Genomic DNA, 25,575 nt, shown 5'->3' on the forward strand with positions numbered 1-25,575 from the left:
CCCAGCTAAACAAAATCCTTGAGTAAGGCTAGGAGACACTGATAATCTCAAGAGTTTATAGCCGATAAGCTAAAGTCATAGGGCACAGGCCGAGACCTTTGCATTGCCAGAGTCTGCTCTGCATAGCAGAACTCACATTTAGGATTGAAACCTACATATTTCTGGCCTGTCCTCCTCTGTACCTCCTGGGCCCCGAGGGCAGAGAATGGAAGTTCATTTGTCCCAGCAAAAGATGGGTGTTTCATAATGTAACCAACTCAACGAGTTAGCGTGTGGATCGTCAACAATGTTCCTCTCTCTGTCACCCCCTGATCAGTGCATCACACGTTCTGTGCGTCTACAGGCTTCTGACATTTCCAGGTACTGAGGCTGCTACATAAGCTCCTCCCTGACCTGGACGGGAGCTCCCACTGTACCTGAATGTCTCACCCTGGACCGCCCCCCAACACGCTGTCACTATGTCCCCCACTTGTCTGACTTTGTCTTTATTTCCTGTGACCCTATCATCTAATCCAAGTGACTCTCTTGTCCTGTTCCTGTCCCACTTAGAGTGACACTCTTACTGGCCATGTTCATTGGCCTGTGGAGCACGGCCCCGTGAGGACAGGCAGGGTTGTTTCCTTAGCGTCTTAATTGTTTTCATGAGCACCAAGTCCATAGTGGGTAAGAAAGCCAGGCAACTGGTACTGTGTGTGAGGGACCTAGTGAGGGACTTGGTTCACGGAAACACCTTATAGGGGAGAGCATGGAGACTAGAGGCAGCCTGCAGACCCCTCACCTCCCTCTCTAGGCTTTAGAATCCAACTCTCCCTTCCTGGGCAAACTGCCAGCTTCTGGTGGGTCGGCCACACCAACACCTCTGTCCATCCAGGGCAGCTTGCTTCCAACTGTCTGGTTCTGCTTTTTACCCAAGGCCAAAAACCTGACATCATCTCAGCTCCTTGACTCTGTCTCAGCCCTAGGAACAGCTGGTGTCTGGGTGTAAAATGGGGACAATAATAGAATTTACTTCATAGGATTTGTCACGGTCAATAAATACCGTGCTGTGTGGTGCTTACACAGCACCTGGGACACGTTTGTCACTTAGCAAATGTTCCACTGCCACCTTGTAATGGCTGAAGCGGAATGACAGGCACCGAAGGACAGTCGGTTAACATGGGTGCACGCACAGCCTCCCGCTCCTTTCCCGACATCACGGGGGCCTGGGATCTTAGACAGATCCTAACTGTCTGCCAGCAACAACAAGGAAAATGTTTTCAAGAGCAGGCCCAGATGCTCCGCTCAGCCCCGGAGGGCTGCTCTGCTGTGGCTCAAGCTGTGGCAGGAGCCTGCTCTGACAGCGGTCATTTACTAATCCTGTGTGCCCTAATCAGGGTAACGATGTTATGCAGGGACTCAGAGGAGGCCCCAGATAAACACAGCTCCTGGGAGTAAATAGAGACAGGCAGGGAAGGTATCTGCTCTCTCAGTTGCACAGATTAACCAGAAGTCAAGGGACATGTTGGGAAGGTGGGAGGCTGAAACACACGGCACACTGAAGGCGATGGCTCTACTGGCGTCTTAAACGACCCACTGAGCCTTGTGAGGCAAGCCTGGCTCCTGAGCGGCATGCCTGGGTTCCTGTTGGGACCAGTTGTCCCTTCAGTGCTGCTTAGAGTGACAACCGTCCTCTGGACCTTGCCACCTCTGTCACAGTCTCTTTCTGTGGAGGCAAGGGCTGTCTAGATTAAGAGGCTGCCTGCCTGCTCTGTCTGATCTCTCCTCAGGTCCCTGCAGTCTGGCTTTCACTTCCACCGCCCACGGTCACCACTAGTACACAGTTTAAATCACTGCCCAACAGCGCTGCTCACAGAGGAAGCCTCCTGCCTCAGTGCCACGAGAGCCACACATGAGTCTTGAGAGACTGGCAGAATGGATGAAGCAAAGGCAGATGCAGCCTTGGCTGGCCTGGGCTTCAGCTCCACTGTCTCAGGCAGCCTGAAACCCTTTCTGCCTTCTTGGCTCTCTTACAGTAGGTCTGCCTGGCTTCTCGTAGTCCTTGTTCCCTTGCCCACTGTGACTGGCTGATGAGCCCATGCTAGGCCTGCCCCACTCAACTCCTGGACCCAGGCTCTGCCTGCCAAGCATTCTTCCTGAGCCTGGCCTCTCTGACCATGTCCAAATGAGACCTCCTGCAGAGCGCTGGCTATCATGCATGGCTACTTCCGTCTGGGTGGCCCATGGATAGCTCAGATGGTGCGGGACCCAGACTGAACTCAGTATCTCCTCCACTACCCTCCTCCTTCATGAAAGACATGGAACCCACTGTATCCCTGGGGCCAGCTTGCCTTTCTCCCTGCAGTATACCCACTGCCTTCTCATATCCATCATCCCTCCCCTCTCCTATGCCGCTGGTCTGCAGAAATCCCCCCCACACCCCCCTCACTGAGCCAGGGCACAGTGTGGGCAGAGGCAGGTGGGGTGCAGGTCCAGCCTGCAGTGGACCTCAGAGAGATGGGGTGCAGGGTGCATAGAGCAGGGGCTCAGCAGTGGAAAGGGCAGTGGCGGCAGAGAGTCTGTAGCAGCAGACTACACGCTGGAGCTTGCTTGGGAACACGGTAAGGAGAGGATGGCACAGGTAAGAGGGGTGGGCGTGACACTCTCCAGGCACAGCTGCGTGCCTTTTACCAGGTGGCTCGGGCAGAACCTGGTGGGAATGGCTAGGACAGGGCTCTTTACCCTGTCCTTCCATGGGCTACAGTCCCATTCCTCTGGGGCATGGTCTCATGGCAACAATAGGTGAATCTCTGACCAGGTGTGCTTGAATGCTTTTAGCTTGATTTTTTTCACTTTGGTTTTTGGATATGTATATGTATATATACATATACACATACACACATGTATGTATGTATGTATGTATGTATGTATGTATGTATGTATGTATTCTCCTGCGATGTCTCTTACCTGCAATGTCACACAGTTCCGCATCCGAGGCATTTGCTAGGGCCTCCTCCAGTTCCGGCTCCAGTGTCACGCTCTCCAGCACGGGATCCATTGGCTTCTGTTTGGGAACCCAGATCTTTCCTGCAAACACACAGGGTGCCCATCAGGATGTGTGGCTACAGTGGGGCCTGAGATCCCTTTCACCAAAGGTTCCGACATGAGAGAAAGACTTATAAACATAAAATAGATAAAGCGCACACAGATTATTATGGGATAGAAGGGAGCAGAGAGCATTCTAGTAAAGTGCCAAGCTTAAATGTGGGGGAGGGAGGAATGGGGCAACTTTGAGAGTGGCCACTGTGTGTCCACAAGTAGAGACTGTTGGAAGTCTGTACCAAGGGAGTCCAGAAGTTATCACAAAAGGCCGGAGCCATAGCTGCACGGTGGAGTGCCCACTGCTCTTGCAGTGGACCCACGCTCACTCTCAGCACACACATCCCGCAAGTCAAAACCACCTGGAACTCCAGCCCAGGGACCCGACGCCCTCCTCCAGCTTCAGTGGACACCCAGAATCACACTCACATTCTTACTTACAAGCACATAATTCAAAATCAAAGAAATCTTAAAGATAAAGAAAGCATGGAGATCACCAAGAGGGGAAATGTCCTAGAGGAATTCTGCGTGAAAAATCAAGCTTGAAAACCATCATGAACACCTTAGTTTCATTTCTGAGAAACTGCACGTGGTTTCCCTGCGTCCCTCCTAGCTTGTGCACTGGGAGCCCCGTTCCCAGATTCATATGTTAAAGATATGTGGAGGTGGGGCTTTGGGTGAGGTCATTAGCATTGGTTGAAGTCATGAGGTTGGGCTCCTGGAATGGCACTAGTGACTGCATAAGGAAGAGAGAAACATGAGCTTCCTTGCCTGCTGTCTCACTGAGTGAGCCCCTCCACTACTCCACATGAGCATGTGGCAAGGAACACCGCCCTGCACCTCCACTCTGATGTCGGCTTTTGAACATCTCAGCTTCCAGAATGTTTTTTCTTCTTTATAGTATTTGGTTCATGTAGCTTATGATTGTGTGTGTGTGTGTGTGTGTTTGCACGCACAACACACAAACATGCGGGCACTGTTTGGGGGAAGGACAATCAGAGGGAGTCAGAGAAATGACTGCTTATGATCACAGAAGTAAGGAGACTAGTCCCCAAGACCAGGATCAAGACAAGAATACCCAGCTTTATCACGGCCGTTCAACCTTGCATTGGAAGTTCTAAAGAGTGAATGGGCACGGAAGAGAGGTACAGAAGATGTTTCTGTTTACAGACAACATGCTCTTATATGGGGGAAAGTCTAAACTTCCATATTCCAAAAGGGGAGAAACCATGATCAAACAAACAAACAAAGAAAAAACCCACTCCCTCCACCTCCAAAAAACTGTCATAACTAATAAATTCAGTAACAGTTGGCACAGAGGCTAAAAGCAGTGGCGTTTCTGTAAACCAGCGATAGAAATATGCAGATGCAATCAGGAAAGCAGTTCACAATAATAACCAAAGATAAAACACTTGGGAATAAGGTTTACATACATGTACGACAAAACTACAATATTGTTAAAAAATGTAAAGAAAACAGAAAGAGTAACTGAAAAAAATTCTGACTTGATGGAGTGGAAAACTTGGTAATATTAAGGAGGCAGGGCCACAAGAAGCAACCTGTAGATTCAACAGGATCCCCATCCAAATCCCAGAAGTCTTCTTCACAGACGCAGAAGAGCAAAGGCACACAAATAACCAAAATGATCCCCCAAAAGAGCAAAATGAAGATCCTCGTGCTCACGGATTTCGAAGCATAACTACTAAGCTGGTGACATTCTGGCATATAAGGGACGGCACAGCAAACAACAGAGCTGCGAGTCCCGAAATGAAGTCAAACACAGATGCCAAATTATCAACAGCGAGGGCTGGGCCACTAGATCGTCACATGCAGAAGAACGGAGTCTGGCAGGCGCCTGCCTCCCACTATATGCAAAAATGAAACCCAAATGGGCCAGCGACCTCTCAGAACTAAAACTGAGACATTTTAAAGAAGAGCACAGCTAGACTCAGCGATGGAATCTTGCCATAACCACAGGCAATGAAAGGGATCATCTTGGACTTGGTCCAAAATGGAAAGTCTCAAAGGATATGATCGAGAAAGGGCAAAGCCGAGTTTTGGAGTGAGAAAAAGGTCCATGGATCATATATCTGATAAATGTCTGGTATCAAAAAATAGAGAAATGTGCTGGTGAGGTAACTGGGCTGGTAAGGGCCCTGGTCCCCAAGCCTGACTCTGTGAAACTTGCACAGTAGAAGGAAAGAAGCCACTGCAGTCCTCTGGCTTAGGCATTCGAGTGCGCGCGCGCGCGCACACACACACACACACACACACACACACACATACACAGGTGCAGGCATGCATATGATCACACAAGTAAATAAATGGAATAAAATTTAAGGATACAGAAATAACTTTTACAACTCATCAACAAAAAGCCAAATGGCCCAACTTAAAAATAGGTAAATTATTCAAGTAGACATCACACCAGCCTAAGTTAGCTAGGGGGGATTAAATTCTCAGTAAAGCCTGGGCCGACTGGCATGAGATGCCAGTTGGAGGGACTCTGGCCCTAGGTCCTCTGTGGAGATCTCTACTTGTTTAACCCATAATTATTTCAACTAACAGTAATTACGTTCTTTTTAAAAGTATTATTTTATTTTGGCTGAATTACTTTGTTTTGGCTGAATGGGTGTCTGTGTACCATGTGTATGCCTGAAGGCCAGAAGGGGGCATTGGGTCCTCTGGAACTGGAGTTACAGACAGTTGTGAGTCACCATGTGGGTGCTGGGAATTGAACCAGGGTCCTCTGGTCAACCTCTGAGTCATCTCTCCAGACCGTTACATCGTGTTTAATGACGCTGATGGACCTTTTAAGGTGTTGCCATATAGAAACATTCTAGCTCTTCCGCTGCCCCCTCGGGTCTGCTGCTGACTCTCACAGACTCCGTTTCCTTAGCTTTCGAATGGTCGGTGAGACTACGGGAGCCAGAGAGCCCTGTCTATGGCACAAGTAAGTCCTTGGGTGAAAACACTGCTAGGGCTCTCATTCTTTGTTGGGTCCATTCAGCAAACCTCCTCCCCATCATTACTGCCCCCCTCTCCATAGTCTCCGCCCAGGGCTCTTCCAAGTTTGGTGGTTCTCTTGCCTCCTTGAGACTCTCGGACCTTCCCTTCCGTGTTCAGGAGAGCCTGAAATGGTTGGAACCCATAGCACCCCAGGGCCTGCCTGTGATGGTTGGAATCCCTCCACAGTGCCTGCCCCTTTGCGCCTTCACATTCTACCATTTATTTGGCAGCCACACGGCAACAGGAGCTATGCTGACAGTATGCTCATGTTCTTGTGGGTGGGGACAGTGGGAAGGACTGAATCGGCTGCACAGTTAATTAAAACAAATGCTTCGATTCAGTAAATATTCACGAGGCACCTTGCATGTGCAAGGCATTAGTCAGGTGCTGGTGGATGTGACAAGACACAGGGCACACTGCTGTGCTGAGGCAGTGTGTCCCAGAAGGGGTGCACATTCTCTACTTTTGCCTCACACTCAACCCATTCTCTGCTCAGCACTACTGAAGGCTAGCCCCTATGCTAGCTAGGGCCACTAGCTAGCCCATGTCCCTACTCTCAAGGACTAGCTTGAGAGGAAAAGAAGATAAAGGGGAAGATGCAGATAAAGATACACCCAGGTCTCTGAGACAGGAAATATCCAAGAGGGGTGGGAGTGGAGGGTAATGGTGCAGCCTATCAAAGGAGATGGAGGCAATGTTCCTGAAAGAGGTCAGTATGGGCAGAATGGATTAGTCACGGCTAATGCTTCCATGATACTTGCTGTGTGCTGGGGTGGGTGTAAGAGCTTTATATGCATCTCTGACCCCCTGGGAGCCTGGGAGGCTGGGATGTTATTTTCTTCACCTTTATTTGCTGGACTAGGAATCGAATGAGTTCGCTGAGCTCTCACAGCTAGCAAGTAGCAGGACCTGGGCCCTAGGCTGTTTCCAACCACTGCACCTCCTACTAGAGAGGCAGACACAGCCCTGGGGGTGTAGAGTTGGGTGTCCTGGAGAGTATGATGTTCTTGTAGTAAAAATGCCTATACATTTTGAAGATCAGAATTCAGACTTCTGGTCTACCCTATCCATCACTGTTCTGCTCCATGGAATCTGCAGACTACAGGGCAGAGAGTAGGGGGCACAGCATGCAAGCAGATGACCTAAAAGGCAAGGGAGGACCTGAAGGGTGGAGTGTCATGGAGAGTTTCTGTGCCCCCAGAAACTTCTAGATGACTTGTTTTGCCAGGAGCAGAGGATCTTGAGAAAAGAGATGAAGGAAGGACATTACCATTGCCAGAAAAAGAGAGACTTTAGAGAAAGCAGAATTAGGACAGAGGGATTTGGACTATATACCTTCATCCTCATTTACATAGAATGGTCCTTGTTTAGGCCTTGTGTTCCGATGCTATTGGTAACAGCTTCCTCTCTCCCTCAAAAGTATCTACGTTCCAATAAAAAATAGCCAATGCAACCTAGTTAAAGGGGATGTGGGAGACATTTTGGTTGTGTGAGTGGGTCTTTTTCCTCAGACTATCCCCAACTGATGACAGACGATGTTTTGGGAACAAGGATTGTTTCCTGTTCAGACGGGAAGGACACAAGAGAGGCCCAAGTATATTTGGCCCAACACAGGGTGGGACACACAAGTGGCCCTCTGTGATGCCCCAGGAAGGACATGCTTATGAGAGCCATGCTGTTTAGTACCTCGTTTCTCCCCTGTGTAGGGAACCAGGTCTTCTCGGTCCTTAAATTCCTTCGCTTGCTTTTCCAAGTGGTCCAAAAGCTCCTCTCTTTTAAAGGGGCCTGTGGGTGCCTTGGTGGTCTGATCCTTCTGCCTCAGGCCTGCAGGGAGCAGTGCATTCTAAGATGAGGGTAGTGGGTGAGAAAGAGAGAGAGGAGAGAGAGAAGGAGAAAGAGAGAAAGAGAGAGCAGTCAGCAGCTATAGATATGCAATTCTCCAGAAACACAACACAGACTGGCAGGGCCTCAGAACTGGAGAATCCAGCCAAGTCCTTTCCTTTTCTATGCAAGGAACCTGAAAGCTGGAGAAGGGATGGGACTTGTTCCAGGTCACAGGGCACTTAAGGAATAAAGAGGAGCTGTGGGGCTCAGTCCTCTGGTGCCCCTACCTGTAACATTTCTGAACACATGGGGTTAACCAACAGGGCAGCCAACATAGGTTGAGCATAGAGAGATTCTTGGAATTTGGTATTTGAGTGCAAAATAATATTTGCTATAGTGTGGTTAGTAATCAAAGAGAGAAGCTGAAGGGAGCTTGGTAGGGTTTTGGATGGAAGATGACTTATAAAGAAGGGAAACCGCCAACAAGCCCGAGAAAGGCCCAGCAGCAGTACAAAGTGGGCAAGACACACTCAGTCCACAGTCTCTGTGGCCTATAGGCCTTTTGTGTCTGGTGGGTCTGTGCTCGTGAGAACTAATTGTTAAATATTTTGAATGTTGCCTCTGGAGATGGATTTCTCAAGAATGATAGCATTAACCCGATTGTGGTGTTCTCCTCTTCAAACATGGGCAACTCACTAGCAAAGCAGACTCCTAGTTAGGGGGATTTCGACCATCTGAATGGGTTTCACCTTAAAGCCAGCCCCTAGCATTTCAAGAATCAAAGACAATGAGAGTTTCAAGGATGCTTAGAGACTACGCAACCCTCCCTTCAAGGGAAAACTGAGGCCCCCAGCAGATTGCCCAATGGGATTCGGGGCTAGGTCATGAACAACCCCAGGGTTTTCCCTCAGATGTAGGGGAGAGGCAAACTTCCTTTCTAATCCTCATGCACACTGTGGCCCTGACATTGAGAGAACTAGGAGGGGATGCCTCAGAGGCCGGTGTGCAGTCTCTGCTGAACTCCGAAATTGATTAGACTTGTGTCACTCTTAACTTAAATATGAGTTCCCCCGAAGAGCTTATACCTTGTTACTCACAACACTCTCCGAGTCCTTTCCCAAAGACCCCTTGAGGAGAAGATGAGAGACACACAGGACAGGCATGCCCACAGGGATGAAACTTGGAAGAAAGCTACGGGCTGTTTATAAAGGACTTTCCTACTGCCTAACACCTGCTGTTGTCTCAATAATAGTAGGGCGTGCCCCACATTAGCTCACAGGGATCTACAAATTGCAAACTTGCTCCCCAGTGGGGGCTGGGATACGTGCGAAGGGACGTAGAGCAGAGGCCAGCAGAGACGTTGGAAACTGGGGTATTTTATGAGAAGACCAGTATGAAGGAAACCAAGCTAGGGCTGGTTTGGGGTCAAGGACAGGAGATCTAAGTGATGCCACAAGAGTCGCAGCTCTCCTACAGCAGCCGTTCACAGAGAGCACTCACTGTGATGAGCAGGACAGGTGGCCCTCCCAGGTCACATGACGCTCCCTAAAGCTTGATGTGAGAGTCACTCCTCCTAATATCCCACGGCAGGGCTTCTGGCAGCATGGTGGCAAGGGTACACTTCACTGCCTGCCATGTCTGTCTACGGCTGTCCATAGCGGGTGACCCACGCTAACCATTAGTGGGTGACACACCTACTTTGTGACAGGTCTGCACTTCTCAGATGAGGCTACGTCAGGCCTGTCCTAGACTAACGGTGTTACAACTGAATGGCGCATTAACCAAGTGCCCCTGACCTCCATGTGCTATGGTCTCTATGGTGACAGAATGTGACGAATGATAAGGGTGGCTGCCTCACACAAAGTTGGAGGATGTTAAAAATAGGTAATGTGAAATATTGCCCTGCACTGATCTATTCAATGTCCTCACATCATAGCTTCCCACTCTTGTTCTGTCATCAGATAAGGTACAATTCAGCAGGAGACCAGTCATCCAAGATGGGTAACAGAAAATAAGTTATCTGGATATGTTTTAGAATCCAAGAAACCCAGACACATGAGTATGGAATGAGTTAATTCATGAAGCTAAGTCCTTGATGGTCGGCCCTTCAAGGGGCACAAAGTAATTTTTCTCTCCATAATGAGAGTTTCATCAATCTTTATGGTTTCTTTGCTTTGCCTTATTATTGTTTTTGCCTTATCATCATCATCATCATTATTACTATTATTAATTACTATTATTTTCATTACTATTTAAAGCAGGGTCTCATTCTGGAGCCAGGACCTGTGTTCAGTTTGTCATCCTTCAGAGCCCTCAGTGTTGTAATTACAGATGTGTGTCACCCCACTAGGGTACCACAGAGGATGTTAATAGCAGGAAGGGGTTGGGGCTCGGTATTGGGATGAGAGAAATCTGTGAGGCTGGAGAGGAGTTTCAAAATTCAGATCTTGCCCCCAGAGGAGCCCGGCTTAGCCAGGGCAGTCTCTCCACCTTGGGATCCTGGTGTGTAAAGCTGGACCATAGAGTCATGGGAACTGATCTAATGCTCTGGTAGTAGTTGTTATGGTTTCTACTCCATTACAGCCCAGCTGTACAGTGACACTGAATCCATCCCCAAACACTGGTCCTGGCTGAGGACCACTACATTAAACCAAGAACATATAACATGAAAGGAAAGATGTTTTTAATGTGCATAAGAATGTTAGCTATATGACACATTAAAACATGTCTTCCCTGACTTAGATGTTTAATGAAAGAAGAGAAGTTTCAAAAGTATTTCCTAATGATTCTTAGCTCGTCGACTTTCCAAAGTGCACTGTGACCATGCCTGCATTACTAGGGCTCAAGCTTATTTCCTTTCCATTAAAGGTCACATTGACAAAACGTCACAGATCCTTCAGTCAAAATCAAAGAGCCTCATATCTTCTAAAACTCTTGGCTATTTATCACTTTATCTTGTTTTCAAAAACAGCATATGACCTCACAGTGTACATAAATATTAACTCAAAGTAGATCAAAGGCCTAAATGTAAAAGCCGAGAGCTATAAAATCCTTAGAAGGCACTGTAGACATAATGTGGCCATTAATCTTCTGACTCTGAGTTAGGCCATGGTTTCTTAGATATCTCACAAAACAATGAGCAACAGAAGAAGAAAAAAAAATAGACGCACTGGATGGACCTCACCAAAATTAAAAACATCTGTGCTTCAAAGGACATTGGCCAAGAGACAGGCTGGGAGAAATGCTTGTAAATCACATATCTGACCAGAGTACGATATCCAGAATGCATGGACTTCTCTTGGGACTCAATAATAAAGGGCCAACAATAAATAAATAAATAAAAACGAACAACCTAAGAATGGCCCAAGAAGCCGAATTGCTTTCAAAGAACATACACAATTCATGGCGAGGGGCTGGAGAGATGGCCCGGTCAGTAAAACACTTGCTAACTTGATCCCTAGGAAACACTCGAGTCCTTAAGCACCTGCAATCCCCTGCGATTGGGAGGCAGGGACAGAATGGTCCCTGGAGCTTGCTGGCCAGTCACCTAGCCTAAGTGGAGAGTGCCAGGTCCAGTGGAGACCCTGCTGCAAAAAGACAAGGTTGATGGACTTAAGAGCAGCATTCATTAGACTGGGAGGGGGCGTTATTAATAACAAAAATAAAAAGAAAGAGATGGAGTGAGGGGCAGTAGGAGGAGTTAGAGGGAGGGAGTGGTAGATCAATGTGATGAACACACTTTGGATGCATGTACGGACCATCCACAAAATACATTGCCGAAACACAAGGAAGAAGATGCCAGACATTGACCTCTGGCGGCCACATGCACACGCATGAACGTGTGCATACATGTACGCCCTACACACAAAACAGATAAAAAATTTTAATTATATGACATTTCTGATAAGCTGGGTGTCGCAGCACATGCCTTCAATCCCAGCTGAAACTGGAAGAAAGAGAGCTTGAAGCACTCGAGGCTAGTGACTTCCCCATCCCAAATCAAACCAAAAACCCATCTGAAAGGTGTCCAGGAAGCTCATGAGGAGATACTCAGCACCACCAGCCACCAGGGAAGTGCAGCTCACACTGGATAGGCACAGTCAAAAGCACAGACGATAGCAAGTGTCGGCGAGGATGTGGTGAAACCGGAGCTTGGCTGCTGGTCAAGAATTCGAGATGCTGTGGGCTCCTTGGAGAGCAGCTTGGCAGTTTCTGAAAAAAGCTATATAGATAGGATTGCCATATGACCCAGAAAGCATACTTAGAGATGGAAAAGAATTCGAACCACGGGCTGACACGGATACACATAAAGATGTGATTAGTAATGGTCCAAAGAACGGACCGAAACATGTTAGATTCCATTAACTGATGGATGGATAAACGAAATGTCTACTGAACACTGTTGAGCCATGAAAAGGAATAGAGTACCACACCGCGGGTGAACCGGAAAACACGCTAAGTGAAAGAAGCCAGGCACAAAAGCCACTGTGACATACTGTACTTCGAGGGAGGTGAGCGCCAGCGCTTACCTACAGAGCCAGGGTCTCCTAATATGGTGGGTGGAAACTACAACCAGGTCTGCCCAGAGGGGCCTCAGCAAGACTGAGGCTGAGACAAAGTTCATTGCAAGAAATCAGACTTCTTTTTCTCTTATCAGAAACAGACCAGCACGGTGGTCGCCAGATCAATACGATGGTAGCTGTCAGGACACAATGGCGTTTGCAAGCTATGCAGATTATGTAAGATAGATGACTAAGACTAGTCGTTCTGTCCAGCCTGTATAGGCTTCGCTGTGTTCTAGGGAACGCAGGCAGCCTGGATGCTTCACTACCCGTGCAAGTGCCTCAGTTTCTTGGGAACTGAAAGGCACACTGTGACCCAGGAGTCACATACCCTAAGCTGAAAAACCATTAATGTATACCTCTCCAGGCAGCTAGCCCAGGCCTACTCCGTGAGTCCCCGTAATGTGAAGTCCAGTCTATAAGACAAAAAAATGCTTAAATGATAGTTCCACAGCTGGCGCTAACAGGCTGAACTGTGTCCCCAACCCCCACAAACCACACACTGAAGCCCCAGCTCCCAACATGGCTGTATTTGGAGATAGGATCTGTGTGGAAGTGACAGAGGTTAAACGAGGTCATGAGGTAGAGCAGGATTAGAGTCCTTCCAAGAAGAGATAGCACAGATTGCTGTGTGCCCCTCCTCGGCCACCTGTCACAAGAAGACATAGCGAGAGGCAGCTGATCCCCAGCCAGAAAGAGATCCTACATACGAAATCCACCCTGCCAGACCCCAGACTGGGCCATCCAAGCCTCCAGGACTTAGAAAATATGGTTCCGGTGCACAAATCCCTCAGTCTGTGGTGCTCCATGACACCAGCCTGGGCTTAGACAGCTCAGAAGGGTAGGCTGAGCAGCAGCAGGAAGTCGCGAAGAGGCTTCTTTCTGAGGTGATGAAAATGTTTTTCGAATTGACTGTCGTGAAGGTCGGACAACTGTGAATAGATTTAAACACTGAACTGACTACTTTAAAAGGGTAAATTGGATGGTGGTGTGAATTACATCTGAAAGAAAGCTGTTCTCACCTCCCTACCCCCAATAGGAAAATATTATCAAAACAGCTAACTCGAGCCGTCCCCGGATGCTGAGAAGTGAAGCTGGTCTTGGGGCTGGTCGCCAGCAGTGGTGCTGGGGCTGACTAAGAACGGAGCCAGCTGGATGGAAAATTCTGTCGTATCCCACAGTGAGATGTGGCGTGGGATAGAAATGGACCACAAAGGGATGAGAGAGAGAGAAAATACTGTTTTGTATCTCTTTCCATGCTTAGGATTCAAGCCTGACTCTCAAACACCGACCAGTCAGTGTGGGGAAGAGTCCCCATGACCATCTTGATGGCAAGAAGAATGTCACGGCCAGGGATATGAGAATGTATCTTTCACTACCTTTTAAGAAACGGACTCAACAAACAGCTACTGGGTGACCATTCCTAGTGTACCCAGGTATTGTACAAGGAGACAGAGTCATGACCCATCCAAGGGGAGCAAGGACATTGGGAGGTGACGGGGTGGAGCAGACAATGAAGAGAAATGTCAGCCGCTCGCCTTCCCTCAAGACATCTTGCTCGAGGCCCTGAAGAGGTCATGCCCCTGAACAGTAAGGCACAATCTGTTATCCGGCTGTATATCACATGTAGTGGTGGACTCTATGATACCTGCACGCAAGGGGAGCCATTTGTCTCCAAGGAAACCCATTCTCCTGCAAGTGCCTAAAGCAAGCCCACTGCAGAAGCGCTCTGGCTTCACTACGGTGGCCAGCCTTTTGTATTAGACGGGAAAGTCTGTGTGGGTTTAAGAATGGATGTCTAGGCACTCTCTGATGACAGCTAATAATGGCGGCTGTGGGAGGGACCCTCGGGGATAGTGCTGACTGTGCCTTTTGAACCGTCCAGTGCCCAGCTTCAGCAAACTGATCGCACACACGCACGCACGCACGCACGCACGCACGCACGCACGCACACACACTTTGCTTGGCTGATTAAACCTGTTTATCTTAATGGGAACTCTTTTGGTTTTAAAACATTGACGTGTAAATCTAACTAACCCTTTGGAGCAAATAAAACACATTTAAAAAAGACCTCAGGGGTTGGGGATTTAGCTCAGGGGTAGGGGGCTTGCCTAACAAGCGCAAGGCCCTGGGTTTGGTCCCCAGCCCCGGAAAAAAAAAAAAAAAAAAAAGACCTCGGCCTCGGCCGCCATGTTGCCGCCACGGTTGATCTAGGTTTGCCCTCAGACTAAATCAAGGCATAGAGGAAGTCAGTATGTCCTTCTGGGTAGATTTCTGCTCACGCCTGGCACAGGGCTAGGGGAGGAGGTATACACATCCGTTTTTAATCAGGAATGTTTTTAAGCTGTGAGTGGTGATACAGATTCCTTTAAATGTTGGGGAGGCAGAGGCAGGCAGATCTCAGTGAGTTTGAGACCAGCCTGGTCTAGAGCTAGGACTAGGTAGTGGGACCTTGTCTCAAACAAACAAACAAAAACCACAAACTAAAAAACAAAGAATGTTTTTAAATTATAGAAGCAAAAAGTTTAATGTTCTTGGGGAAAAATCATAGAAAACTGACATCTCCTATAGTACTTTTGTAAAAAAAAAAATATATATATATATATACATATATATATATATTTCTAACAGAAAGTCTTTAAATTGTGGTAACTTTTTTAAAAAAGATACATTTATCTATTTTATACATAGGAGTACACTGTCACTCTCTTCAGACCAGAAGAGGGCATCAGATCTCATTACAGATGGTTGTGAGCCACCATTTTGGTAGCTGGGAATTGGACTCAGGACCTCCGGAAGAGCAGTCGGTGCTCTTAACCCCTGAGCCATCTCTCTAGCCCCTAATACAAAGTCTTAAACTTACTATTTAGCCCAGACTAGCCTCAATCTTCCTGCTGCACCCCCCCCCCAAGTTCCTGGGATTCCAGGTACACATAGCTTGTTTCAGACTCTTTAAACATCAACTTCCTGTCAGATACTGGACTGGAGTGTGCAGTGTCTTAGTCTGATCTCCATACCTGCAGGCTGGAGTCCAGGCATCCAAAGGACAGCAGAGATGTACAGATTCTTTCCTGGGATGCGAATGGCTCCCACAGCTGCCTGGCAAACCAGCATCAGCCATCACTGCTACACGCAGGAGGGCTCCCTTAGAAGCCTCCCAGGCTAGACCACTGTGGGCTTAAGATGTGAGTGAGATGCACATAGCTGTCCAGGCACACAATGCACAAAGACGAAGGACCGCAGAGTCCTGAAAACTCTAAGGAGGTCTCAAAAGTTCTGCTCTACCGATTTCAGACTCAAAAGCCACAGGGCAGGAGGCCCAAGCGTGCATACAAATGACACTGTTTATAAGGACTGTGCTCTGCAGACCTCTGGCAATGAATGGTTAGCCCTGCACAGAACGGCCCTTAACCTGATTCTCCACGGTAACAAAAATAAACTATTGAATCACTTTTGCCAAAGAAATCAGTTATGTCTTAAAAGGGGCGCGCGCGCGTGTGTGTGTGTGTGTGTATGTGTGCATGTGTGTGTGTTTGTGTGTGTGTTTGTGTGTGTGTGTACATATTTGTGGTTGTATGTGTGTGCTTGAGTGTGTGTGTGCATGTGTGTGTGCATGCATGTGTGTTTGTGTGTGTGCATGTGTGTGTGTTTGTGTGTGTGTGTTTGTGTGTGCGTGTGCATATTTGTGGTTGTATGTGTGTGCTTGAGTGTGTGTGTGTGTGTGTGTGCGTGCGCATGCGTGTGCGCACAGCATGCATCTATTGGGCTAGGTACTGCTGCTCTATGACTAAGTTCCATAACCTCCCACGTTAGAGGACAGGGCAAGCAGTATGGCCTCCAGGATGGGTGCTGGGGAACACTGAGAGCTGGGAGAGGATGACCTCACTGAGGTCACATGCTAGTCAGTCCAAGCCTCCCTTGCACCCTAGGACTAGCCAGGTGGGTCCAGCAGGAGAGCCAAGTCTGAGCACCGGAAGCCAGATTCCACTTCTGCCAAACTCTAGGCCGTGTTATGGTGTGACTCTGAGTTTCAGATTTTAGTGATTTAACAAATCAAATACTCCGGTGCAACAAACTGTGTTGAAACTCTTTTTCAGGGTTCTTTGTCTCTCTCTTGTCCTTTTTCTTGTGTGTGCATGTATCCGCTGTATGAAATGCATTGTGCTGTGCGGGCATGTGTATGTACATACGTGTGTGCCTGGGTGTGTGTGTGTGTGTGTGTGTGTGTGTGTGTGTGTGTGTAAGAAGCCAGAGGCTGATTCTAGGACCTTGCTTTTTTTGAGACAGAGCTTCTCACTCATTGAACTTAGAGCTCGTCTGGTCATTCGGACTAACTTCTGGCAAAACCCTGGATCCTTCCTTATCTGCTCCCAATCCATAGTGCCAGTATCACAAGCAGCCATGGTCAGGCCTGTGGGTGCTGGGCATCCACTCTCAGGTCCTTATGCTTGCACTGGAAGCACTTTATCTGAGGAGCCACCTTCCCGGCACCCGAAGTCCTTTTGACATAATCACTTTTATATCTACCTATACATGTAGGTATGTTTGTGAGACAAAAACAAAGCCAGACGCATATGCTGGTTTCCTTCCTCAGAGATTGTGGCACATCTTTGCGGACATATCTTTTTCTGTACACCGAATCTCTTTAGACACTGGATTTCATTGTATCCAGGTCCTTTCAAAGGTGGGAAAAATAAAATATGAGCCACGGTGGACACAGATTCCTTTCTGTCGTCTACCAACTGCATCCCCCACCCGATGCCGATGCCGCAGGTATCCGGTTTACTGCCTGAGGGGTGGGGAGTGCTCAGGGGAGTGGGGAGAGAGGAAGAATAGACTAGGGCTGAGATGTTGGATCCAGGCTTTAGCCAGAGGTATCTTAACTTTTTAAAGATGGTATGAGTCAAAGGGGGCAAGGTATAAAGATCTGGTGTATGTGGGGAAGTAGGTGTTGTGTGCATTTCCCCCTGTCCCACACAGTAGGAATGCCACACAAACAGAAAACAAGTGCTCTGTTTCCTGTGTGGGAGGTGCCACGCTGGGAGCAGCAAGGCTCCAGGTGAGGGGCTGTCATCCCGCAGAATAGAGGGTGTTGAACCTAAGGAATGAAGGGAAGCATGGGGAATGGAGACAGGTGAGGAGAGGTGTCAGGAGACAAGGGTGGGGTGGGGACACTGCAGCCTGGCCTGACTCTCACCCTCAGTTCTGTACACGCTGCTGGGCAGGGTTTCTAAGGATGAGAGCCTATTTTTAGAGGAGAGATTTATTTCTTTCCATTCCAACTGTTTACATCTGTCCCGAGCTTGCAATTCTGCCGGTTTGTGTTACAAGACAGCACCACAGCCCATGGACCAAACTTGGCTGCTCCTGGGATGGCCAGGCAAGGCCCATGCCCTACCGGAAGGAGGGTGTGCCATTCTGCAGAGTCAGCCCTGAGATGTGACCGGAAGGCCCAGGTCCTCCTCATAACCCAGCTGCTGATCTAGGGGTGTGACCTTTGGTAGGTTTTTTTCCCCCCTCTCTTGAGTTCATGGTCTTGGTCATGTGACTCATGGGACTGGTGTGATGGTGGCTCGATCAAAGATAGAACCAACCAAACAGCATATGTCCAGGAGGATGCCGTAGTCAGGGTCTTTCTCCTGCAGTGTGTGTGTGTGTGTGTGTGTGTGTGTGTGTGTGTGTGTATTCAGGTATATGCACACATGTGTACATGTCTGTGTATATGTGTATGTGAGCAAAAGTGTGTGTGATGTATGGGTGGATGCATGCGCATATACATGTATGCTTGTGCATGTGTATGTTTGTGTGTTCGTGTAGATGTGTGTGCATGTATGTGTGTGCTAATGGCTCCAAGTGCCTTTGCAGCTCTGAGAATACACAGTTCTGGGTGGCTCCTCCATCATTCCTTACTGCAATGTGAGGCCCCTTGTTTCCAGAACCCTCGAGACTTGAGTCCAGGAAGGATGCTGAGCACAGTCCTCTGTTTAATAGCAGGAGGGCTCCTCACATTACCCCAGCCCCACCTACAGAAGGGCATAGACTCCTGCGGCCATGAGGATCCGCAGGATCTGTGTGAGGGTTTTATGAGACGATCCCCATGAAGTGCTGAGCCCCCAGCATGCAAGACCACGTCTGCAGAGAATCATTACCTCAAGCCTCGAAGACAGCCACTTCTGTTAGCGCTTCTGTGGTGAAACTGTGCTGCAAATTCCCAACAGCTGACCTAAAAATCAACTCTTAGGCTCCAATTTCTTTATAAGGTTGAGATTAATCTACCTTCTCTCTCACAAACATATTCAGCCTTTTAAAAATAGACATTTTCTACTCAAAGTCTCGTTAACAAGCAATTATTAACAAATTATTTGTTGTTAGTCTCTTAATTTTTTCTTCATACATTTCACATTGTGTGTGTATGTATGTGTATGTATGTGTATGTATGTGTGTGTATGTATGTGTATGTGTGTGTATGTATGTGTGTGTATGTGTGTGTATGTGTGTGTATGTGTATGTATGTATGTGTGTATGTGTGTGTGTGTGTGTGTGTGTGTGTGTGTGTGTGTGTGTGTATAAGCACTACTATGCTGATACCCTGGCCTGCCTGTTCCTGTATGTGTAGAAACCAAAGTTATTTATTGATGGGGGGGGGTCTCTCCCTAAAGATTGGTTCGATTGATTGGCTGGCCAAAGAGCTCTAGGAATCCATCTCTGTCTCCCCCTTATCACCCCCAAGCATTAGGAATTCAGGGAAGAGTCTCCCTTCCTGGTATTTTCTTATTTGGCCTCTGGGAATCAAAATCTAGTCCTCATGCGTTTATGAGGGACCCAGCTCTCATTCCTCCAAGGCTCAATTTCCATATCTTAAGATGGATCGATATGCGACCCACTCAGAGGACCAGATAGTGCTCGCCCCATGTGGCCCACCAACTGTAAGAGCCTGCCGGCTGCTGCTGGTACACACTGCTGGGATGGCCACCCTCCCATGTTCATTCTACTGCAGCCCAGCACAAAGGCGACCGACGGGGACTTGGCAGTGCTTCAGTACAGAGCCCACTTAACTGCATGCAGAGAGAGAAAGGGCAGGGCCGGGAGTCAGTCAACAGCAGACACTTTTAGCACATGAGACATTCCTTTCCCGAGGGAGTCCAAGGGCAACAATCTCATGATAAGCTCGAGATTTTCCAGAATGAGAGATACTAAGTTTCAAGGACTTTTTTTTTCTTCTCTTATGTGTACAAGTTTGAAATCCTCTGTGGCAAAGCTGCTTTTCAAGTGTTCTACTCAGTTCTGTCACATGACACTGGGGCTTAAGAGTTGCATAATCGCACACGCTGCCCTCTGAAGTGTCTGATGCCATCAGGTGCCAAGACAGCTAGGAGGGGCTCAGAAAATTACAAGTGGACAGAGCCCTGGGGGGCTTCGGAGCCATCTGGACCAAATGGGTGTACTTTACTGAGAGGGGAACTGAGGTGCAAACAGGAACTGAGGAGAGCAGAGCAGATAACTGTCTGTCTCCACCTCCTTCCAGAAAGAAAAGGATCATTTGTATGTGCTGCCTCCAGAACTGCAAAGCCCAGCACATTAGTGGCCCCAGCTCCCCTCCTCCAAACTCCCATGATACCTTGGGTACACCAGGTCCGCAGAATAGATTACATCTTAGAACCGATGGAGCTCGGAGAGGGGATTACTTCCTCTGGCTGGGGCATGAACTCTAGGACGGTGTTTGGGCTCTGCCATCACCTGCTTGTAAGATGCTGGAGAAGTTACCTTGTCTCTCAGCTACTTCATCAGTGAAGCTGGGGTGGTAGGAGCACCTGCCTCCCAGGATCATGGTGAAGTGAAGTGAGCTATGACTTCCAAGTACTTAGAACAGCCTGTGCACGTAGTAAGCGCTACCCCAGCATCAGGACACAAAAATAAATGCAGGAGTGTAGAGTCTGCCAAGGGGCGGTGCCTGGGCGCTGAGGTCTCAGGATCTACTCTGGCTCTGTCTGGACATCTGCCCTGGGGGCGGCTTCCTTTCCCTCTCTGGACTCTGATCCCGATCTGGAACAGGGGATTGGACACCTGTTGGGCTCCCCTCCTCTGGGCCTGCATGCCTTGGCCTCTCCAGAGTCCTGATTACAGAGCTGGGCCCTGGGCCCAGTGAAACTGGAGCTGGAATGTTGTGTTCTGGGATGCAGGGAGCCCCATTTGCCTTTCAAAAACTCAACTGTCTTGTAAATCAGGAGAGGGAGCCCATCTCAGTGAAGGGGTCAATAGTGTGGGCTGGGACACTAACCACTCTATTATCTACCCCCTCTTCTTTGGTTTCTCTTTTCTTCTCCCTGAACTGAAAAAGAGAAAGGAGCCTTTGACCAATGTCACTTTTGAAAGCTCAGTAACTGAGAATGGTGGGCCTCAGGTCCCCAAGCCGGGCCTATGCTTCTCTCCAGGATGCTTGCAATCTGACTCCTGGCACCCTGTTCTGTGATCAGGCAAGCTGGGCAGGATCTGAACCCCCTGCGTCTTCTCCCTCCTGTGGGCACCCACAGAGTGGCCTCTTCCCAGCTGCCTTTGAGGTAGGGCAGGCTGAATGATACCTACAGCGGTCCCTGGGGACTCCTGCTGCCGCCACACAGCCTGCCCTTTGAGGAGGGGACTCTGTGAGCTCTTTGTTGGTTTAGGGATGAAGCAGGAACCCAGCCAGTGCCTCAGCACAGTACCTGGAAACTAAAATCTTGGTTCTGAGAGGCTCCACCCTCCCGGGGCTGACATTGGACCCCTGTCATCACCTGCCCTATTTGCAGCAGCTGCCTCATCTGACCTCATCCCCACACTGCGGCTCAGGGTAATGCCAAAAGAGCAGTGGGCCAGGCATGCAGGTGTCTGGGGTGGGGTGGATGCTCACATTTCTCCAGGGGAATGGTACAGAATCGACACTCTAGAGGGTGGGCCTGTGGGGCAGCATCCCTCCTTACCTTCAGGAAAAGTACCCGCCTGTGTGAGCTCCCAGGATGCAATGCTCCCACTCCCTTTCACCTCCTCCTGGCACACATCCCCAGGGTTAGCTCTCAAACCACTAAGCCACATAGAATCACCACTGAGAGGCTCCCCGGGTCACCAAGAGAGGCCCCAACTGCCTTGCCATCTCAACGTCATTACATAACCCCCTTGCTTTTTCTAGACCCATCCAAGTTTCCATAGAACCCACATGGAGACTCCTCCCCCAATCAAATCCTGACACAGGGAACCACACGCAATGGGGCATGGTTCCAACCTCAACTGGTCTGTGGAGCCTCCCAGCAGGAGGAAGTAACTGCCCCTCTAAGCTCCGTCTGTTCCTAGGCTGGAATCTGTCCTGCCTACCTGGCGTACCTTGAGCTAACCAGAGGCAGCGTCCGTGTCAGGCTCCCGTGATGGTGTGTAGCATTAAGTTAACTCTGGGCAGCCACTTGGCTTCTCTTCCCGCTCTTAAAAGGGACCCCCTCTTGAAATTCTACAGGACAGTGGTCTGGAATAGTTAGAACAGGAAAGTTCAACCTTTCATTTGCTGTTTACTCTGAATGGAGGAGGCAGGGGAAGGAGGGGCCCAAGACCCTTCACCAAGGCCTCTTGCCAATTAAAATGGGTATCCCCACCAAGGAACCATCTCCTGGTTGAGACAGTTGTGATCAGCAAGATGAGGATATACTTAGATGGATGTCATTCTGTGGGGCAAGGACCAGCCCTTAAGAGAGCAACTGACTTGCTATGGGTGGGGCACAGAGGCCTGGAGAAAGGCTGCAGCCAGCCAGAGACCACGTGTGAGGCTGGGGAGGCCTTGCTCATTGTGCCTCAGCGGCGACGGTCCATGGTTAGCGAAACATCACTCAAGCGGTGGTCAGAGTTGAGTGATGCCTGCTTTTAAGAGGGGAATAAAGGTTCCATCTTTAAGATCATTCATTTAATACCATTCTGCATTCACTTGTGCTGGGTACCTGCCATGGAGTTACAGCCTGGAGACCTGTCCAGGAGGCTGGTGAGAATGTCTCCCTTAATCCCGCTCACAGCTCCAAGCAAGACATCTCCATGGAAGGGACAACTTAAATATGCCAACTGCGAAGCGAAACTTAAAACACATTCGAGGGTCCTCCATGTTCTCTTTCACTTGGACAATTCATTCCAACCTGTTGTCTACCTTCCAGAAACAGCAGGCTGTGCCAGCACAGCGCAGTCCCCCCACCCCCACCCCCAGGACACTGTCACAGCACTAGCTGAGAGGCAGAGCTTGCAGGGCTGGGGCTAGGCTCCCTAGAAGTCTGCACATGCTCTGAATCAAGGACCTCATGTGGTACTGTCTCCCTCAGAGCTAAGATCCACAGGTTTAGGATTCAAGGTGGGGCACACAACATCACCCTCAGGGAGCCATTAATTAGCAATAGTTTTGCTTCCATTCCCTGGAACCTTCTGCTCTGCTTGCCCTGAAGTCTCAGTTCCAAAGGAACAAAGGCGTCTGTCACAGGAGGGACAATGGTTCCACTGAACAGGAGGTTAACACACTGCTACCTGGCCTCCGGTGTTCCTCTTGCTTCAGAATCAATAAGGTGACTGAAGCTGACTACCGACTACTCTGTAACCAGGTACGGAGGGTGGGGAAATTCTTGGGGTAACTCCTGGGGTTGCTGGCTGAAAGCTGGTGGGAAACCTGAGAAGAACTGTTAACAACGGTGCAGGAAGCTTAGGGGCAGCCATCAGGCCAAGAGCCACAGCTAGCCCAGGTGCTTGCTGAGGGCTGAGGCAAGGCAGTCTGGGTAATGGAAGTGGGTGATTAGGAATACTGGCTATCTCCATCTGTCTGGCCAGGGCTATAGCTGCCATGAGTAATTCCTCCTGACCATGTATGTGGACAGCAGAGATCGTTGCCCCGCCCCAAGTCTTACCACACAGTGTAAGCTGTACTGATATTTGATGGTACTATTGAAGTATTAATTCTCCATAGCGGTGTTGGAGCAAACATCCCTGGAGATCTTCCCTCCCCTCCTGGAGAAGAGGGAGGAGTTGATTCTACATGTTGGGTACAGCTATGACACGCTGTTGTCTTTGTTTGCTAATAATGGCCTGCGGATTGAAAAAGATACCCACAGGTGCCAAGTAAGGAAGAGGCGGACCTGTGGTGGGTAATTCTATGAGTCAGCTTGCCTGAGCCCCGGGTTGCCAGGCGTTTGGTCGGATGTTATTCTGGTTGTAGGTGGAGGGTGTTTCTGGGGGAGACGAACATTTGCCTCTGTAGACTGAGTCAGGCAGATGGTTCTGCGATGTGGGAAGGCTCATCCCATCTGTCACAGACCTAAATAGGACAGAAAAGCTGACCCTCCTTAGGACTGCCTCCCACCTAACTGCCTGGACTGGACCACTGGTTTTGTTTCTGTTTCTTAGTTGGCTGGTTGGTTCCCCACCCCCACCCCACTTTTGTACTTGTGCCTTGCTTGAGTTACAAGCATTTAGACCAGATTGGCGACACCTGCTCTTCTGGTTTTCAGCTTGCCAAGTGCAGAGCTTGGGGTTTGTCATCTCCAAAGCCATGGGAGCCAATTGTTTCTAAATCTCTCTCGCTCCGTGGGATATACATTTACTTTCTCTCTCACGCGCACATCTTATTGGTTCTGTTTTTCTGGAGAACCATGAGTAATACAACATTTTAAAAATAGCCCCGTGGAGGCTACGTCGTTCCAATGCACTGTCATATAAGGAGAAAGACATTGGTGGCTTTGGGAAGAGCCCACCTGCTCCTCCTCCTGTGTGGCCGCCATGTTGCCCCTCCCCCTAGTGTGGGTACACCGCCCACCCCCACCCCAGGCCAGTGTTCCGCTTTCCTGATACTCACATCAGGGTCTAGCTCATCCAGCTCGTTTTCCAGCGTCCTGAGCTCCTCCTCTGTGAGGGCCCCCAGGATTTCATCCTCATCCAGGTCTCGATATTTCTCCAGCTCTCGTCTGTAGGACATTGCGGGAGGCTGTGTCTTTGTCTCCTGAACTGGCGACCTGTCAGAAAAAGGGAAACCCTTTAAGATAGACCCTTGTCAGATTTTTCTCTCGCAATAGTGGGGTGCGTTTAACAGTGGCTGATCTGAATTAGTTCTCTACCCACTTGCCAACATGTGGCGTGTGACATCTTTCTTTGATATGCACGGCTGCACCTGTGTGTATGAGCGTGCACATGTGACGGTCAGAGGATGACCTCGGGTGTCTGTCCTTGCCTCCTGTCACTGTGGGGCCACCAGGCTAGCTGGCCTGTAGGCTTCCAGGGTTTCTCCTGCCTCTGCCTCTCAACACAGGAACTCTGAGATCAATGGTATATGCCCTCACTCCAAGGGATCTGAGGACTTGAACTCAGGTCCTCGTGCTTGTCCGAGGGTGCTTCCCCCACTAAGCCATCTTCCCGGTGCAAACTCATTAAGTGTTAGTCGTTTGCAATGGGCATTGCCAGTAACTGTAAGTAAATGGGTGTCTGTATACCGTGCCGAGTACTTGAGAACTATTTTATTCTTAGGCGGTTCAAAATATTTCCTGGACAATCTTCCCAATGTCCCGGTGGGAATCACGAGTGCTGGCAACAGCCAGGTTTAAGGGGGGAGGGGGTTAAGTGAACACCTGTTGTACACAGGCACCTCACCCACCACACCTCAGTCAATCCTGACAGGACGCACCCTGCAGTGACACTGATACCAAATGCACAGCCATGCATTAAGCCCTCACACAGATTCTCCAGTTTAACTTGTGCTTAAGTGTTGCCCTCCTTTCTCAGAGGAGAGCTATGGGTTAACCCGTATCACCAGGAACCGGTAAGTCCCCAGTTTGAGCTCAGGTCTCCTAGGGATCTGGTGTCTGTGTGGTAGAAGCTATCACACAGAGGCATGGGGTAGGATGGTCGAGAGAACCGTAGTATGGAAGCCTCACTGTATTCTCCCGGAAGCTGCTTCAAAAGAAGTGACCGATCCAGGGGAACAGTCTGTGCCTGCCACTTCCAGGCCGCTTCCTCCCGTTGGATGCTACCCAGCACCCCTCACTTGACCTTTCATCTGTGTGGGCTCATTCTGGCTGGGATTTTAAGTGATCATTTTATCAATGAAGAAACTGAGAGATGGCCT

At 49.1% G+C, this 25,575-nt stretch overlaps 1 protein-coding gene across 2 annotated transcripts in view; it reads right to left on the minus strand.

Annotated features, from left to right (window-relative positions):
* Tmod1 (tropomodulin 1) overlaps positions 1-25,575 on the minus strand; it is a 71,547-nt gene that overhangs the window by 29,000 nt on the left and 16,972 nt on the right. The window contains exons 2-4 of one of the 2 annotated variants that reach the window (XM_032891120.1): positions 24,313-24,469; positions 7,771-7,927; positions 2,944-3,063 (exon numbers count right to left, since the gene is read on the minus strand). In XM_032891120.1, the coding sequence (XP_032747011.1) occupies positions 2,944-3,063; positions 7,771-7,927; positions 24,313-24,432 (397 nt within the window). In that variant the 5' untranslated portion in view covers positions 24,433-24,469. Of the gene's footprint in view, positions 1-2,943; positions 3,064-7,770; positions 7,928-24,312; positions 24,470-25,575 lie in introns of those variants that run through there. The other variant, XM_032891130.1, reaches the window with a different exon arrangement.

This window comes from Rattus rattus, chromosome 1 (genome assembly GCF_011064425.1).
Source record: "Rattus rattus isolate New Zealand chromosome 1, Rrattus_CSIRO_v1, whole genome shotgun sequence".
In the NCBI taxonomy this organism is placed as follows: Eukaryota; Metazoa; Chordata; class Mammalia; order Rodentia; family Muridae; genus Rattus; species Rattus rattus.